Source organism: Podarcis raffonei, chromosome 4, assembly GCF_027172205.1.
Source record: "Podarcis raffonei isolate rPodRaf1 chromosome 4, rPodRaf1.pri, whole genome shotgun sequence".
Lineage (NCBI taxonomy): Eukaryota > Metazoa > Chordata > Lepidosauria > Squamata > Lacertidae > Podarcis > Podarcis raffonei.
Genome location: NC_070605.1, coordinates 25,432,554 through 25,450,097, shown reverse-complemented (window position 1 = coordinate 25,450,097; position 17,544 = coordinate 25,432,554). Strand labels below are relative to the sequence as shown.

Below are 17,544 nucleotides of genomic sequence, written 5' to 3'. Positions count from 1 at the left end.
ACTACTCTAGCCATAGTTGTTGCATAAAGAAACACTCTTTTACTTACTCTAGGAATGTTTATTGGGGGGACAGATTCATTTGTTCCAACAAAGTCTGATCTCCAAGTGAAGCCTTCTTAGCTGAGGTGCTCATACTCCAGCACTGCCTTTTTCCTGGATAATGTTGAGCTTCAAGGGCCATTCTCCTGGCTTAGAATCTTATAATTTCCTCTTCTTCATTACGTCCCTCTTGGCTCATTACCTGTGCTGAGATGGGGCCCCAGGCAAGGAGGCAGTTGGCTGCTTGGGACCCCATACTCAAGAGCAGAGGCCTCTCTAGATCCCTGTTTGGGTTACTTGGTAGACAAGTTCTGGCTAAGGGCCTTTGACTTGGGTCTAGCCTTTCTATGGCCTTCCTTGCTGCTCATTTTGAACAGGCCACAGTGGGGGCCATCATCACAACCACTTTGTGCAACTGAGTGGAGTTCACCATCCTAACTACTTCCTGCAGGCTCATAGAATTACAGCGCACACTCCATGGGGTCTCTGCTGGTAGAGTCCAAGTGGGAAAGATTTGCTCCCATTGTAACACTTTGCTGTCCCCTACCTCCCTGCAATGCAGGGGGTCGGACTAGATTGACCCTTAGGGTACCTTCCTACTCTTCCAATTCTAAGATCTCAGCTATATGTGCTAAACTTAGAGACGGCACCCGGGTGGGGTGTCTAATGCTGACCCATGTCTCTGGTGGCGCTAGTCTTTGGAGCGAAAAGTCTGCCTTTCCCACTTGCATCCTCCTGCTCACTTTGCCCCACAGAATCCAGTTACAGCCATCAGCTCCTATCTGCATAGCACCACCCTGGGTCCAGAGCAGGAGTGGGGAACCTCAGGTCAAATGCAGTCCTCCAGGCCTCTCTTCCTGCCCCTCTGCACTCTCCCAGGCCACGTCAACTCTGCAAGCCACAACCCTCACTGGTCCTCCTGCCCCACGCCTTGAGCACTTTTGCTTTGCTGAAATGGGCCCTTGTGTTGCGCTAATGCCTTTTGCATGCCTGGATGGAGGGCGAAGATCAGTGTGGGGCTGCAGAAACATCCCGCTTACATGCCTGGATTGTACAAAGGTAAGGGCCACAACTGTTTTCTTTGTCCATGGAGTTTTCTTGGCAGGGATACTGGAGTGGCTTGCCAGTTCCTGCTCCAGGTGGATCACGTGAAGCTGAGGCTCCAATACCTTGGCCACCTCATGAGAAGAGAAGACTCCCTGGAAAAGACCCTGATGTTGGGAAAGATGGAGGGCACAAGAAGAAGGGGATGACAGAGGATGAGATGGTTGGACAGTGTTCTCGAAGCTACCAGCATGAGTTTGACCAAACTGCGGGAGGCAGTGGAAGACAGGAGTGCCTGGCGTACTCTGGTCCATGGGGTCATGAAGAGTTGGACACGACTAAACGACTAAACAACAACAAAGGACCACAACCACTGCTCCAGCCATTTTTGCCTCTGGCAAATGGCCCATGGAAGGTTGCCTTTGAGGGAATGCAGGTTGAAAATAGTTTTCCCCACCCTGGTCCGGAGCATGCCAGAACGCCGGGAGCACAGCGAGGTAACATTTTTGCAGCCTTCCTCACGGTACATTTCCGAAGCGGCCTTTGCTAGTAAACAAATGCCAATCCTCAATCTATTCAGAGGTCATTCTGAAAATCTCACATTCTTTCCCCGAACAACAGGATTAGACAACAATGGTGAAATACCTGTGAGCTGATTTATAGTTAGCATTCCCAGAATTCTTGTTGTGCCTGGAGGAGTGCCTGTGCACCTTCTCATTGGTTTATAGTTAGCATTTTTGGTCTCTCTCACACACAGCCCAGTCTCAGGCTTTTGTTTTGTGCAAAGGTTTTCATGATGGGTGAACCTCGGGGCTGAAGTCCAGGACTTTGCAGCCCAAGGGACCTCTCCCCACCCACAAAACGACCACCTGGAGAGCGGCAGGTGTTGGAGGCAGCAGCAAACAAGCTTGATATCAGCACCTAGGCTGAAATAAACATGCCATTTTAATCCCTCTGGTCATGATGGAGCTATGGTTCCAGTTAGTGTTCAAAACTGCACATATTCAGAGAGTTGTAGTATAGAGGTGCTGTCCTGTGCTGCTGGTGAATCTGATGAGGAGTGAAGCAGCGATAACTCTGAGATGCATATGCAAGTAAAGGCATCACTGGTCTCTGGGGACAGCCTCCACAGGTGGGTATTTTGGCCTCTTTCATTATTTGCATTGCAATCCTATCCATGCCTATCCAGAAGACACAATAAGTTCAATGGAGCTTATTCTCAGGTTAAGTGTGTATATACAGTAAAGGAAGACAGGAGTGCCTGGTGTGCTCTGGTCCATGGGGTCACGAAGAGTCGGACACGACTAAACGACTAAACAACAAATACAGTAGAGGTAAAGGGACCCCTGACCATTGGGTCCAGTCCTGGCTGACTCTGGGGTTGCGGCGCTCATCTCGCTTTATTGGCCAAGGGAGCTGGCGTACAGCTTCCGGGTCATGTGGCCAGCATGACTAAGCCATTTCTGGCGAACCAGAGCAGCACACAGAAACACTGTTTACCTTCCCACCGGAGCGGTACCTATTTATCTACTTGCACTTTGACGTGCTTTCGAACTGCTAGGTTGGCAGGAGCAGGGACTGAGCAACGGGAGCTCATCCCATCATGGGGATTCGAACCGCCAACCTTCTGATCGGCAAGTCCTAGGCTCTGTGGTTTAACCCACAGCGCCACCCGCGTCCCTGTGTATATACAGTACTGCAGCCTTAATGAATGCGCTTGTCCCATGGCACAGCCACAGCTAGGAATTACTCTTGCACTATAACATGTCTGCTGTTTTATTTTGGGGGAGGAGTGTCTGGAGTCTGAAAAACACTGGTGTAAATCAACGGGAGTACAAATTTAATCACTGTGTGGTGTTAAAAATAAATTCTACAAGATACTACACAGCCCCATGCATGTCTACTCAGAAGTTAAGCTCCACTGTGTGCATCCTGACAGTGTTTACTCAAAAGTAAGCCTTACTGAGTTCTATTTAACTCTTACAAGAATCCTGTGCGGTAGGTTAGGCTAAGAGGAGGAACTCTTCATGGCAGATGGAGATCTGAACCCGAATCTCCCTGGTCCTAGTCCAGGACAGTATAGCACACAAGCGTACATCAGAAATATATTTTGTTACCAGAGATATTTTCAGTTCATGTATGTACTACTATTTTTAGGTGCCCTTTGTAAGCCAAAGAAAACACCACTGAGCAATATTCATATTTAAGCAAGCACATTGCCATGCTTCGTGGGTTAATTGCTGCAATAATTTGAAAAATGAAGATGTGCAGCATTGCTTAAATTGCAGGTATTTGATCATTACAAAATGAACTGCTTCACCCCACCACATTCTTTCAGCCCTGGAATTTTCTGAGAACCTAATGGTTTTCTTGCTCTCTTCCAAGATGGGGTTTCCTTTCAACTCCTTAATAAATTACGGTATTTTCATTGACACCACTTGAAGTTTAAAATGAATACTTATGTAACTGCCAGCACAGTTGAAATACCAAACATATTCTGTTTGTGGAGTTACTTTTTTATGGAACATGGCAGTTTGGAATATTTAGGCAGTTTGGAATATCTATATTATAAATATTGGGATTGTAGGGTTGTATTTAACAATGTCAAACCCAGAATAGGCCCACTGAAATCAACAGACGTAAGCTTTACTCTGGGTATGACTTTGTTGTATTTACACACAGTGAGGGACTGTAATACAATCCGGCAGTCTATGGGTAAGCTCCATGCTATGTATGTCTTAGTTCAGTGATGGGGAACCTGTTTCCCTCCAGCTGTTGGATCCCAGCTCCCATCAGCTCCAGCCAGCAAAGCCAATGATCAAGGATGATGGGGGTTGTAGCCACTGCTAAAAAATGATACTGAGCTGTACTATGACCATTGATCTGACCCAGAATAAGGCAGCTTCCCCCTTTCCTGGAATTGCAACCTTAATAATTATACAGTGGTACCTCGGGTTACATACGCTTCAGGTTACATACACTCCAGGTTACAGGCTCTGCTAACCCAGAAAAAGTACCTCGGGTTAAGAACTTTGCTTCAGGATGAGAACAGAAATTGTGCTGCGGCGGTATGGCAGCAGCGGGAGGCCCCATTAACTAAAGTGGTGCTTCAGGTTAAGAACAGTTTCAGGTTAAGAACAGACCTCCAGAATGAATTAAGTACTTAACCCGAGGTACCACTGTACTGGTAAGCAACATTAATGTTTCTGAATATTTTTGATGATACCAATGTAAATATATACTGTTTTGTCAAAAGAATTGGTCTTAAATATGAATAGTCATTGCAACTCAATGGAAAACAGTCCCAAATCTTACACTGGATGCTTGGTACTGCTCACTCTGGAATATAGCTATTATGGAGAAAATAATTTGAGATTTCGGCAAGGACCAGAACCTACAGCCACTTTTTATACGATTTGGCATTCCTTTGGGGATATATACAGTGGAACCATCATTTTCAAGACAACTTTGCCTGGCAAATCTGGAACAATAGTTGATGATCTGATAAGGTTGATTGCCTTTACTTGGACTTTGATAGTTTAACTCACGTGCAACTACCGATTCTATGCGCCTATTGTGTTGTTTTTCATCTTTTATTTTTCATGTTGTTTTAACTATCCTCTCTGTTTCTTTCCGCAGGGGAAACGAGTCCTGCATTGCAGCGGGATCGCGGTCCCTTCCAACTCTGCAATTCTATATCCATCATTATAAAATGGAGTTAATTTTTATTTTAAAAAAACTTTGCAAAACAGCAACAATTATTATTACCACTGTTATCCCGGTAACCAACATGGCTTAATAACGACTCGCGACCCAAGCAGACCCGCAGCAGGTCCCAAGCCGCTTCTTTAACGCGCTATTTATCAGCGCACCCGGGATCGGGCGAACAAGAGCGCGGCAGCCGAGGCGCGGGACGTCCAGCGGGGCCCCGCCCATCCCGCGCTTGACGAGCAGGGCCCCGCCCCGCCCCTTTTCTTCCCCTGCTGGAATGCTGAAGGGGAGGGAGGCGGAATGACGCCGGAGCCCGGGTCACGTGGCACGAGTGGAATGCTAACAATGTAGCGAATGTCCCAACTGTGCCCGGCCGCCGCCGCATTCGGAGCCCGAAAGGGGGAAAGGGAAGAATGGAGACGGAGCGGAGCGCTGGGGGCGGCGGCAGCAGCAGTCGAGGCAGCGGCAGGAGGCAGCGGAGAGGAGTCGAGGCGGCGGCGGCGGCCCCCTGATTCTTCCGCGGGCACCGAGAGAGGGAGGGGCTGCGTGCGGGGAACCCCCTTCCCCGCTCGACCAAGACGGTAAGGGGGTTGTTGGAGGGGTGGGGCAAGGGGGCTTCCCTCTGGTGGAGCAGGCTGAGCCCTTCCACCTGCCCCTCCCGCCCCGTTCGGCGTTACTTCGCAGCTTTCTGACTCCTTCTCTTCTTTTTTTAAAGGGGATTTTTGCAGAAGTTGCGCAGGGATTTTAGAGGGGGCGGCTTTCCCGGGGGAATCCTGAAGTTGTTCTTTAAAAGAAAAAGGCATCCACGCGACGCGATTTATTATTCCGGGAAGGGAAAGAGGCCGGGAGGGAGCTGGGCAGTCGGCGGAGGAGAGCGGCTCTTCTTGGAAGGAGAGCGGGGGAGTTCCTCCGAGGGAGCGGCGGAGGGCAGCTGCTTTGGCCAAGAAGCGGAAAGTGGCCGCCTACTCGACGGCGTGTGCTAAGGACACGGGTCGTGCGGGGGGGGGAGGGCTTGGCAAGCCAGCAAAGCCAGGGCTGGGCGATGATGCCGTTGTGAGGAGGGAGCCCTGTGGGCCCAGACCTCGGGGGCTCGACGGAGGAAGGCGGCCCGCGAAAGCATCTTCCCGTTTTCAAGGCTGCTCGGGACCAAATCCCCGCGCTGGATGGTGGCTGCCGGCAGCCCCAGAGGCGGCTGGGGTGGAGAAAGTGGTATCTGTGGCAACAGGATTTGCTGGCAAGCCGAGGGAGGGTTGGGATTCTGGCCCGCCGCTTCCCTTTTGCTTTGCTAAGTGGAGCGCTAGTTGCTGACCAGGGGGCCTCGTCGGCTAAAACTTAAGGTTTTTAGAGGGTGTTGCGCAGCATGCAGAAGAGGAAGAGCGAGCGTGTTCTGGATTACTTGACGTGCCCTTGTATCTGGATTTAGGGGCTGAACTGCCCGTGGTGTCAACCGCTGGTGGAGCCAGTTGCCCCGTAAGTGTTTCCACACGGTCCCCTATGGGAGCGTTTACACGCCCAGGTAAGCCCGTTCGTGTGTGTAGCGTTAGCTCGTCCAGGGAGAGGTGGCTCGGGCAGTTGAGCCGACGGCGGCGTGTTAATTTCTACACGCGAATGGGGCTTCGTCCGTGGTAAAGGGACGGTCGGAAGAGATGCGGAACAAGATGGGCAATATTTTAACCCGTGGCAAGTCTTAAGGTCCAAGTCCGCCTTTAGGCAGGAGAGGGGCGTGTGCGCGTCCGCGCCTTAAAAAAAATAAAATCAAATGTGGGATTTTGTTGTGTCCTTTCGGTGTAGAACAGGGAAATTTCTAATTCGCCGCGCGAGCCCGGGTTTCATTATAATTATTATTTCGGATTAAGCCGTGCGGCGCGCAAGAGCGTGGTTATTTTATTATCTTTTTGAGGATGTGGCGCGGAAGGGACAGGAGACGGGGCTTTCCTGCCCGGTCCTGTGCTCGATTCCTCGGAAGTTCCGCGGGGCTTGGCGCTCCAGAACCCGGTGGCGTGCTCGGGATTGCAGCCTCCCGGCTTCTGGAGCGGCCGAGCGACCTTCGCCTCTTCCTCTTGCCCAGCGCCACACCTCCCGTGGGCTGTGGAAGCGAGGAGGAAAGAGGGGGAGGATTGCGCTTCCACTTAAAGCCTTTCCAGAGAGGCCTTTGCACGGGCGCGGGGTGGGAGTCGCCGTGAGCCCGTGTGCGCCCGGCCGCTGTCGCGCTCGCCCTCTGCTACAGCGCGGCGCTCCCTCTGTTTTCGCTCGAGGCCTCTCGCGGCTCCCCGGCCGGAAGAAACCAGCAAACTTTCTTCCCAGCCCTTGGAAGTCGGAGGGCGCTGCGCGGAGGGGAGTGGCGCCTTGGCCGCTTGCTCGAGTCCCAGTTCTGGGCCGGGGGAAATCTTGGAGCGGTTGCCTCCGCCGCCCATCCCTTATGCCCGGGCCTCGCCTTCCCGGCTTTTCCTCACCCGCTTTGGAGTAGATATTGGTGGCCGTGTGACAGCTGAGCCCAGCCGCAGGACCTTCCTTCCTTGCTTTCCCAACCCCGGCCCCTCTGTCTTGGAGAAGCGCCCTGCAACCTCTCCTCAGTATGGGCTTGAGGGGCGCGACTGGGGCTGAAGTTTGAAGCGGGGAAAGGTTGGGGCTCGCTTTCAGCGCCAAAGCAGAACTCCAACGTTTTCATTGCTCCTGGGCCTTCACAGGAGAATCTTGTGCATGGCTTGGGGAAAAGTGGATAGAGATGTTTTTCTTTGGGGCGGGCTCACCAGGTGAGGCAGTCGCCTCAGGTGGCATGGTCTACAGCGGAAGCACATCACAATATCCATCTATCCCCTCCTTCTGCTGATGGAGATCTTCCCTCACCCATTCCTGGGTGGGGAGGGGGCCCTTTGTCATTTTGGGGGTCTGCCAGGTGCCAAAATATCTTCTTTTTTTCTACCTCATAATATTAGAACTCCCCACCCCCCTCATCCAGTGAAGCTGAAGGGTGAGAGGGAAATTCAGGATAGCCGCAAAGGAAGCAGTTCCTCACACAGCATATAACTGAGCCGTAGAAAATGCTATAACCAGATGTATGGATGGCCACCAATTCGGATGACTTTAGAAGGGGAAGAGGCATATTCATATTCTATAAGGCTCTCGGTGGCTACTAGTCATAGTGACTGTGGATGCTTCCAAATACCAATTGCTAGAGGTCACACGCAAGAGTGCTGTTGTGCTTGTGAGTTCCTATGGGCAACTGGTTGGATATTGGGAGAGCAAAATGCAGGGCTAGATATGCCTTTGGTTTGAGCCAGCGGTGCTCTTCTTACATTCTTAGAACATTTTCACAAATGACATTTTATTGCTGCAGTTTCTACCACAGATGTAAATCCGATATTGCTGTGAGAAATTTGGCTTTAAAATTGGCAGTCTTTTACTTTCCATTCCACATTAGTTAGCAGGAGAGAGGACCAGAGAAGAGGTTCCTTTGCAGATTTTTGAGAGCGAGACATCACTGTGTGCTAGAAGTTGAAGGGGGACCTAGCTTCATCAGGTCAGGTGACTAGCCATGGAGACATGGGTGGTAGGAAGCAGTTGATGGCTTGGGTCTATTTCTTTCTGGCAGATGCATTTTCAGACAATCATTTTCTTTCCTTATATCTTTCACCACCACTTTTTCTCCCAAGTTACAAGGATGCTAGTAGTTTCAGAAGACTCTTATCATTCTTATAGAGCACTCTGGGAGTTCTCACTTGAAACAGACAAGCAAAATGCTACTGATAACATTTTCATCTCTTGTGAAGGCTCTCTAGGAAAGCTCAATCCATGATAACTATCTTAGGCAGAATGCATAAAGAAAGCTAATTGTTCCGCAGTTTCAGTTGTTCTTTATGCAGATTTCTGCGTAACTTGAAAGTTATACAATTAGCAGTTTGTTCAGCAAAAAAAAAAAATTGGTTGTTTTGCAGAATTGTAGCAATTGTTATTATGTGGGATATTAAGCAGTGCTGAATTGTTCTTTAAAAAAGTGAGATTCATTATGCTCTGTGAAGTTCCGTAATAAAGGAACTTTTGACAGCTGCAATTTGTATAGGCATTTCTATACTGCAGGTTTATTTGTGTTTGCAATGTTGTGTTGCATAGCTTGGGGTATATATATGGCTGATATTTCCAGGGTTTCCATGTTAAGAGCATATGCTGCATCTGTGGGCAGATTATCCTGGGCCAAATGGGATGTCTTTAGGGACATGTGGGAATGGCTCTCAGCCCATGATTCTGCATTTGTTTGTACATATTGAGGTCACGCTGGGACAACTGGGCTCTTGCTTTTCTCTTTTTCATCTGAGCTCTCACGAGAATTGTGTAATCCTCTTCTTATTCCACATGTCTAGCATACTAGTGACTATAGCGTAGGAGCAATTGGTGTCATGGGTAACTCGTCTGGCAAAACATTGCTGTGTTGCACAATTGAACGGCATATTGATGGAGACGGGGATTGAGGGTGTTGAAAAAGACCAACTACGTGGAAATGAAGTCACCGGGGTATGTATGTGCCTCACCTTTTTAAACCAGGGAAGTGGATCAGACAGGTAACAAAGACCAGCAGTCTCTTCCTATTCTGCATAACCCGAACAATGGGATCTGTCTGTGCTGTGTCCTAGTCATCATCTGTACATTCACCACAGACAAGCAAGTCTCCCTTTACACACAACGTGTTTCAGTTTTGCGTTGGACCGGAAACTAGAATTCCCCATGCAGACAGTCCTTACTGAATACTTTATCCTTTCTGGGGATGGGCTGCAATTGCTCACCAACCCATGCTTCATTCCCAAGCATGGTAGACTGAATTCCCCACCTATCACTGCCTATCTCCTCTATAGCACTATTTGGTTGGCTTTCTGTTTGCTGTACGCTGATGGTGTGATAATAATAATAATAATAATAATAATAATAATAATAATAATAATAATACTGTAGCATCAGGCAGTACTTCTCTTGCCCCTTTTATCACCTCTGCTGTTCTTGAGATGAAGATGCTAGTACAAAAAAAAGTGGTAGGACTTTTCTATGGTTCACCAGAGGACCATCGCTGGTGCGTGTGTGTGATAGAACCATATAGACAGAATTCTTTGATAAATGCAATAACTCCACATCACAGAAATCTAGTGAGAACTTTACAGTACGTCCACTGAGTTGTAAGAAGCAGAAGAGTGCTAGTCTTTTTTATGGCCATTGTAAAACATCCAGTGTTTAATTCCACACCCAAGCGAGAAGGTCATGTGCCTGGATTTACCTCTTTGTTCCCCAATATTAATCTGCTGCAAATAAGTTATTAAAGCTTGGAGACACCCAAATGATATTGGAGCTCATTTGTGTGTCAAGGACAGTGCATGCAATTTGATGTGTAATTTGACGGAGAGTCACTGCCCTGAAGAGCTTAACGTCTAGACTAATAAGATTGACAGATAGCTCATCTATGCTCGAGTAAAAGTGCATAGAGCACCAGAATAATCTGTTCATATTCTCCGGTGCTTGAAATCCCTGCAGCTATTGGCAGAGGAAGGGGGACTTTCCCCTTTGTCTCATCTCACTGCTCGGGAATCTGGAATCATAGTTGGACAAAATATGCCTCCTCTCCCAAGCAGAGCCATATTTTACTCCCACTCTCAGAGGTCTTGGATGGAAGAAAAATTACTTAATCCTGCTTTGCACACTCCTTTTAGAAACTTGGGTTATGGTATTTCTGAGGTGCCTGAGAAATTTGGCTGCAGGAAAATCTGACTTTGGAAACTGCTATGGCCTGATTTACACAAGCAGCAAGGTGGCATCTCTTTGGAAATGCACATGTGTTTGCCGTGCTGTTGCAACCCCACTTTTAGGCATTTTGCTATGGGATGGCAAAAGTCTATAGAATTGCATGGTGAGCCTTCTTACACAGAACATGGAGCAGCCTCCACTCAGTGAGAAACAACCATGCTGTCGCTTGTGTCAGTTCTGAGAAGTGTTCCAGTGTTTTGCCAACTCTGAACATCTCCGCACATGCTTTTCAAAAAAGTGAGGGGCAGGTGATCTGTATTCTGGACAAAGGCCTTGTTTTAAGGAATGTGACCCTTTCGTCGTTAGCCATAAAGTGCATGAGTGCAGTTAGCAGTGTTTCACTGATACCTGTTTGTTGCCTGTTTGCACCGAAAATGTAGGAGGTCATGGCACACGACAGATGCAGATGGAGTGTTGGTGTCTAGGTTTTGCTTTGTTCCCTCGTTCCTAGTTATGTGAGAACTCAAGTTTATGGTTCAGTTTGAATGCTGCAGTCTGAAGCATGAGTGTGGGAAACAGCCTGTGGAGATATATACATTGAAGCTAGGATGCAAGGAATATGTATGCGTTGTAGAATGCGTTGTGCATTCTCTGCAACTTCAGGTTCTTCTCGCTGTCAAACACAACCGTTCCGCTCTTTAAACAGAAGCTAAAGCAATGGCTGCAGTGGCAAATGAAAGTTTCATCCACATGCATGGTTCTCCTTTCTGTTTCTTCTTTAGATTATCTGCACAGTTTACTGTTCCCTCACTTGCTCATCTCAACCTTTTGGGATCCTAGCCCAAGTACGAACCTTTTCAGGAGAATTTGCCTGTTCCGTGAAGGTTACTGCACCCCTATCTGTAATGTTGTGGGCCAGGAAAATATAACAGGAGTGTGATATGGCATTATTTCAGTAGCTGCATCAGTATTCCTTTGTAAAGCCTGCAGTTCCTGGTTATTCCATTCAGGGAAAGGAGAAGGAACAGCCTATATCCCAACAAGGCCCCCCAAAACCTGTGCTGATGAGCCTTAAAAGAAATATTAAAAAACAAATAGGAGAAACAGTTTGAAAAATAAGAAATCAAATATTCGAGGGGCCCCAAGGGGATCAAAATTGCATGTTAATAAAACCCACACTTTAATGTAAGCAGCGATACTTTTCTTGATTTGCTTTTTCAAAGGAAGAATGGATGAAGTTGGCACCTTCTTGTAAATGTAAAAAACTGATGGGGAGACACTTTGCTCTTTGGTGGTGAACTTTGCTTTTGGTTTATAGTAAAGCCCCAGTGGAATCTAGTTTGGATTTTGAATCTGGGTTAAGTTTCTAGTTGCTGTGCTATTTTCATTCACCGTAGGTATTTGATTCATTTTATTTCCGTGCTACTTTCCATTCAGATGAATCCCAAAGCGGCTTACAAGTAATAAACAACGGCAACATAGTGAAACGTAACAGAACATCACAAATGCATCGTATAAGTCATATGAAATAATTAACAAATCATCAGTAAAAACCTAATATTTCACTCTCTTCAGGTTAATTCAATCCCTTTTTTCAATCTTCTTTTCTCTTTCACCTTGATTCTTTTTCCATATACTCTCCAAATATTTTGAGAAATATTTTTTTTGGGGGGGGACGACGACTCTAAGCTAAGAAGTAAAAATAAATAAATAAATTCATTGGAGCTAAAATACTAACAAAATGAAAATACTTTGCTCCCGGTTAAAACCCTGGTGCAAAATACCAAGCCATGGGGGATAGACAATCGCCCTCTGTATAGGGGCACGTCCCGGCCTCTGTTGGCATCGTCTCGAAGACTGTCTGTTTGCATGTGGCTCTGGAGATTGAAGAAACCCACGAACAGTTTTATCACGCCTACCCTGCTGATCATGCCGTTTTGGGCTCTCCTCCAGAGGAATGTGGACTGTTTGCACCAGCTGTGTGTGCTATAGCCAGTTTTGCCTCTGTGTTGATGGAAGGCTTGTCCTCGGCACAAGTTTTCATGTACAGTATATACTTCTGTTCCTCCCCCTCTTCCCTGCTCCCCCACCTTTTCTGGAGATTGCTTTTCCCTGTTTTATAAAGAAAGTAGTTCGGTGGTAAGGAATGTGATCAAAATCTAAATCCTAAACACAATTGCTTGAAAGCAGTAGAAGTTCTATCTACATTTGTTTAGGATTTAGGGGAGTGGAACCTCAGGAATCAAATGAGCCCACACTGTCTGGTCCTCAGAACTCTCCCCAGGACCTTGCAGAGCCTGCTGGGCAACACCAAGTTCTTTTTTTTTTTACTTATCCTCTGGCTCCACTTACCACTGGCATATGGCCCTTGGAAGGGTATTCAGGAGGGAATGAGACCCTCCAAAAAGGTTTCCCACTTTAAATAATGCACACAATATTTAGAAAATTCTCATATGTGCATGCTGTTGAAATGAATGGGAATTGTACGAGAGCTCAGAAACAGCAGAATCATAGAATTGCAGATTTGGAAGGGACCATGAGGGTCACCTGGTCCAAAGCCTTTGCATTGCAGGAATCTTTTGCCCAGCGTGGGGTTCAAACCCACAACCATGAGATTAAGACCTACCAACTAAGCTAGAAACATATTGTTTGTATCTAATTTGTCCCCAGAAGAGCAAAGAGACTCGGGCTAGGTACAAACCATACATTTAAAGCACATGCACATACCCAAATAATCCCGGGAACTGTAGTTTATTCCCCCACAGAGCTAAGAACTGCTTTTTTAATGAGCTAATATATTTGTGTTCAGATGTGCACCACTCTGTTATGTGTAAGAAGGGTCAGGGACAAAGCCCATAAAAACGCAGGAGCCTTCTGGATCAAGCCAATGTCCCATCTAGTTCAGCATCCTGGCCTCTCCGTGGCCACCCAGATTATTAGAAATTGATTTAGCGTTGCCATTACCCCAGGCACATCTCTTCTGCCATTTCCCCCTTGTGCCTCCCTTCACCTGCTTTTGACTCAAGCAGCAAGAGTTTGGCTGGTACAGTTTAGCTGGCATAGTTGCGCCACCCCGAATTACTGCATCAATGAAAAATCTCCTGAATGTTTACTGGAATTCTTGAGCACGTCTAATGGCAAGATTACAATTTAAATAATATAGGCTGCCTTTTCCAGTTAAGACTCTGCCAGAGTGGCTTGCGATACCTTACCAACAAACCAATGTGAACATTAAGCCCAGCACAATAATAAAATGTTCGTTATTAAAACAATCCATGGTATGCTTTAAGATCCACACAAACACACTAGTAATGCATACACATTCCTGCAAAAGTAAATGAAGCCGCCTTTTCAGTTAAATATATCAGTTTCTATTTACCAATAAAAATTCTTGGCCATAATGGACAGAGACTATTCCAAGTCTCCTCATAAATGGCATAAGTCGTCATTCTTAGATTTGTTTGTTATTTAGATATTTATAAACCTCACTTCCCTAAGAAATGTAACAAGGCACTGTACAACAGAAATGGCAGGATCTCTCTGGATTGTGGCTAATGTCTTCTGTATCTGGCTTCAGAAATTGGTCATGGGAGGACACTGAATGTGGAATAACTGGTAATGTCTCCACAGCCTCAGTGGTTGAGGGTGGAGTGTAAGGAATCAGGGGGCCTGTGAGGTAATTGGGGGCCCAAGTTGTTCAGAGCGTCATAAGTTGGATATTACCAAGTGCACATGTGTTTCTGATAACACACTACGGACAACATGTAACCGTGTCATCACGGAGGCACAGCTTTTCCAGTGCAGTTGTGCAGCAGTCCTCTTGCTTTTTTTGTTGGTCTGCAGACCTTAGAGATGGGCTCTAAAGTTTCTCAGTAAAACTTGTAAATTGTGTTTGTGTGTGTGCGCACGCGCATTTGTAAACACAGTGATTCCATTCAGGAAGTTCTCCTGTCATTGCCAAATGCTGACAATTATTATTTGTTACTCCAAAAAGCTCAGAGCAGCATACATGAGATAAATCCAGGTTTTATATTCCCATGCACTCTGCTAAATTCTAATAAGAGTAACTTACATGGCACAGCCTTGCATGGGTATTATGCCTCCTTGATCCAGAACTAGCAGTCTGTTCACTGAGTACAGGTTTTTTTACCTCATTTTTCTATTATTGTTTTGTTATGCATTAAATTTGTTAGTGGCTTTATCTTGCCCAGGGCAACCCAAAGTGACTTACAGTTGAATCTCTAGAACTCTCTCCTCATTGAATCTCCCAGGCGCCCAATGCTCTTCAGGAAAAAGTTTTAAGAGCTTCTGGGGAAAGTGTTTTGTTTATTGTTGGATTGATTTAGTATAAAACTTCCCGGACAGTTTTAATTGTGACATATTTCCATATTCTGCATGCTCTTCATCTTATCTTAGTTCACCATTTTGGATTTCACAAGCAAAGCAGCAATGTGGAATATAATAACATACCAGACAGACTCTTGGGAAGAATTCTTTTGATAAAGAAGAAGAGAACTGCATGACTATATCTGTGTTCTGCTTTCTTCCAGATACTAAATAGCAGCGAGATGGAAGTTTCGGGGTTCCCCTCTGTGTACAGAAATTCTGAAAACTCTGAACTGAAGAAGCTTGAAAGTGGCACTTGCTCCTTGAGACTTATGTAGTGTCATAGACATACCAGGGGACTTCGGAGAATACGGAAGTGTGACACAGTCTCCTCTCCAGTTTTACCATTTATGTTGGAACTACTATCAAGGGATTATGTTTTGCAGCAAACTGATACCTTCAGGAAGAACCGCGTTGAATGTCCCTTTGGTTTTATGCAAAAGAAGTTGGAATTTATGCTGAAACAAACCTGGATTAACCATGAGGCCAAAGACTTTTCCTGCTACCACTTACTCTGGGAACAGCAGACAGAGATTGCAGGAGATCCGGGAAGGTTTGAAGCAACCTACCAAATCTTACAGCCAGGGATTGCCCGTTGGACCAGGAGGCGAAACTTCTCTGGACCCTAAAATTGCAGTAGGGAAAGATGCAGCCAGGCAGCAGCAAATGAGACCAGTTGCCAAGTTTGGGCCTTACCAGAAAGCACTGCGAGAAATCAGATATTCTTTGCTGCCCTTTGCTAATGAGTTGGGCACCACTTCTGCAACGGTTGAAGTTAATAGGCAGATGCTCCAGGAACTGGTGAATGCAGGGTGTGATCAGGTAAGCATTATATTAGAGCAAGCTGGCTCTGCTTCAAGGCTGTATTAATCTGATAGTGATATTGGTGGAAATACAGGCATACAAGAACCAAGCTAAACACTCCCCCTCATTATGGTCCATGGGGTTGAGCATTGTGGTTCTGTTTACCACATGCTGATGTGCTTTGCCACAGCATTCACTCTGCCACATTGAGTTGGGGATTGAAAGAGAATGGTTGACAGAATGAGATGAAATACAGTCATACCTCGGGTTGAAGTAGCTTCGGGATGAGTATTTTCAGGTTGCGCGCTGCGGCGACCCAGAAGTAATGGAGCGCGTTACTTCCAGGTTTCGCTGCTCGCGCATGCACAGACAGTCAAAATGATGTCATGTGCGGAAGCAGCGAATTGCGACGCGCGAACGCAGGTTGCGTTCGCATCCAGAGGTACCACTGTACTTTGCATTCTTGTTCCATAGGCTGCCCATAATTTTGCTTTAAAAAATGCAACATGCTTAAGTGACGATGTAATTTGTTTATTTTTAATGTAACAGAAGAATCTCCAGTGGGGTTTGCCACTGTAGATGCAAAACATTGCCCTGCTCTTGGAAGAGAAAATGAAGAAGTCCTCCTGTGTTTAGAGTGCCTGTGGTCACCACTGAGTCTTGCTCTTTGGCCTGGTTGGCACTTCATGCTAAGCTAAAACATTGTTTAGTACAAATGTGCACACTTCCAAAGAGGAGACTGCAGTCTCTTGATTCTCCCCTGTTGTAATACCGCTTGCACTGCAATGAGCTAAGCCATAGTTTGACTTCGCATGCCGTCCAAACCTGAGCTCCTGGTTTAGCTTTCCTGGACAAACCATGAGCCTTTAACCAAAGGACAAACCATGCCTATAGCTTGTAGTTAGTCTGACCAGAGCTAAACCACAAGCCAGGGTTTCAGTGATGCCCCAAGCCGTGACTTAGCTCAGCACCGCAGCAGAATGACCAGGGAGAAGCAAAGCAGCCACAGTCTCCTCTCTCAGCCCACACATTCATGCTAAACCATGGTTTGGCTTAATATGAGGAGTGAACAGGGTCATTGTGTGTTCAGTGGATTTGATTCATTGCTGCTTTGCGAAATGGACTATATGTGTCAGAACTTCTTGATTATTTGATGTTTTTGGTCTATGTGAGCAACAGTGGTTAGGGCAAGTGGTCTACCTTGCACTTTGTAAGAAGACATGAGCTAAAGCCTAGCCTTTAGCCCTAACAGTTGAATTGTAAATCTTGTGATTGCAAATGACTAAAAACCTGGAATTAAGTCTTCTATGTGCAGGTGGAGACTTGTGTATAGTTGGACCATGGAGTGCTGGGAAACCAAAGCAAAAGTTGAATCCATAAATTTAAATTTTGAGGGCTACTCACAAAAAAATCTAGTTTTTAGTTTGAACCAGGGTGGAATTTACACAAACATAAAAAACACACAGTGAAAATGCTTTTAAAAAAAATCATTTTGAAAAATACATTGAATTTTGCATAGCTCGCTTTCGCCATCTAGTGCCACATTTGTATATTGCACTTCACAACACATTTAAAACGTTTTATTTGCAGCTGTGTAGATGAGTCCCAGGACTCACTGGGGCTTGTCTACACTGGAGTTTGCTGTGTGTTTGCATTCACGTTTAATTTGCATAGTCCACATGACGTTACCTTCAAACAACATCAATCTCCCCCAGTAAATTTGGGTTTACGTAATACAGGAATAATCTGAATGTTGAGGAAGATTAGGCGCGAAACTATTCCACTTGGGGGTCACAGACGATTTGTTGCATTGTTTTGGGAGTGGATCAGTCGTCA

The 17,544-nt window shown here is 46.3% G+C and overlaps 1 protein-coding gene across 5 annotated transcripts in view; it reads left to right on the top strand.

Annotated features, from left to right (window-relative positions):
* Window positions 1-17,544, top strand: part of LATS2 (large tumor suppressor kinase 2) — a 66,054-nt gene that overhangs the window by 11,768 nt on the left and 36,742 nt on the right. The window contains exons 1-2 of one of the 5 annotated variants that reach the window (XM_053385852.1): window positions 5,102-5,375; window positions 15,069-15,726. In XM_053385852.1, the coding sequence (XP_053241827.1) occupies window positions 15,385-15,726 (342 nt within the window). In that variant the 5' untranslated portion in view covers window positions 5,102-5,375; window positions 15,069-15,384. Of the gene's footprint in view, window positions 1-5,101; window positions 5,376-5,828; window positions 6,311-15,068; window positions 15,727-17,544 lie in introns of those variants that run through there. The other 4 variants (XM_053385848.1, XM_053385850.1, XM_053385849.1 and 1 more) reach the window with 4 other exon arrangements.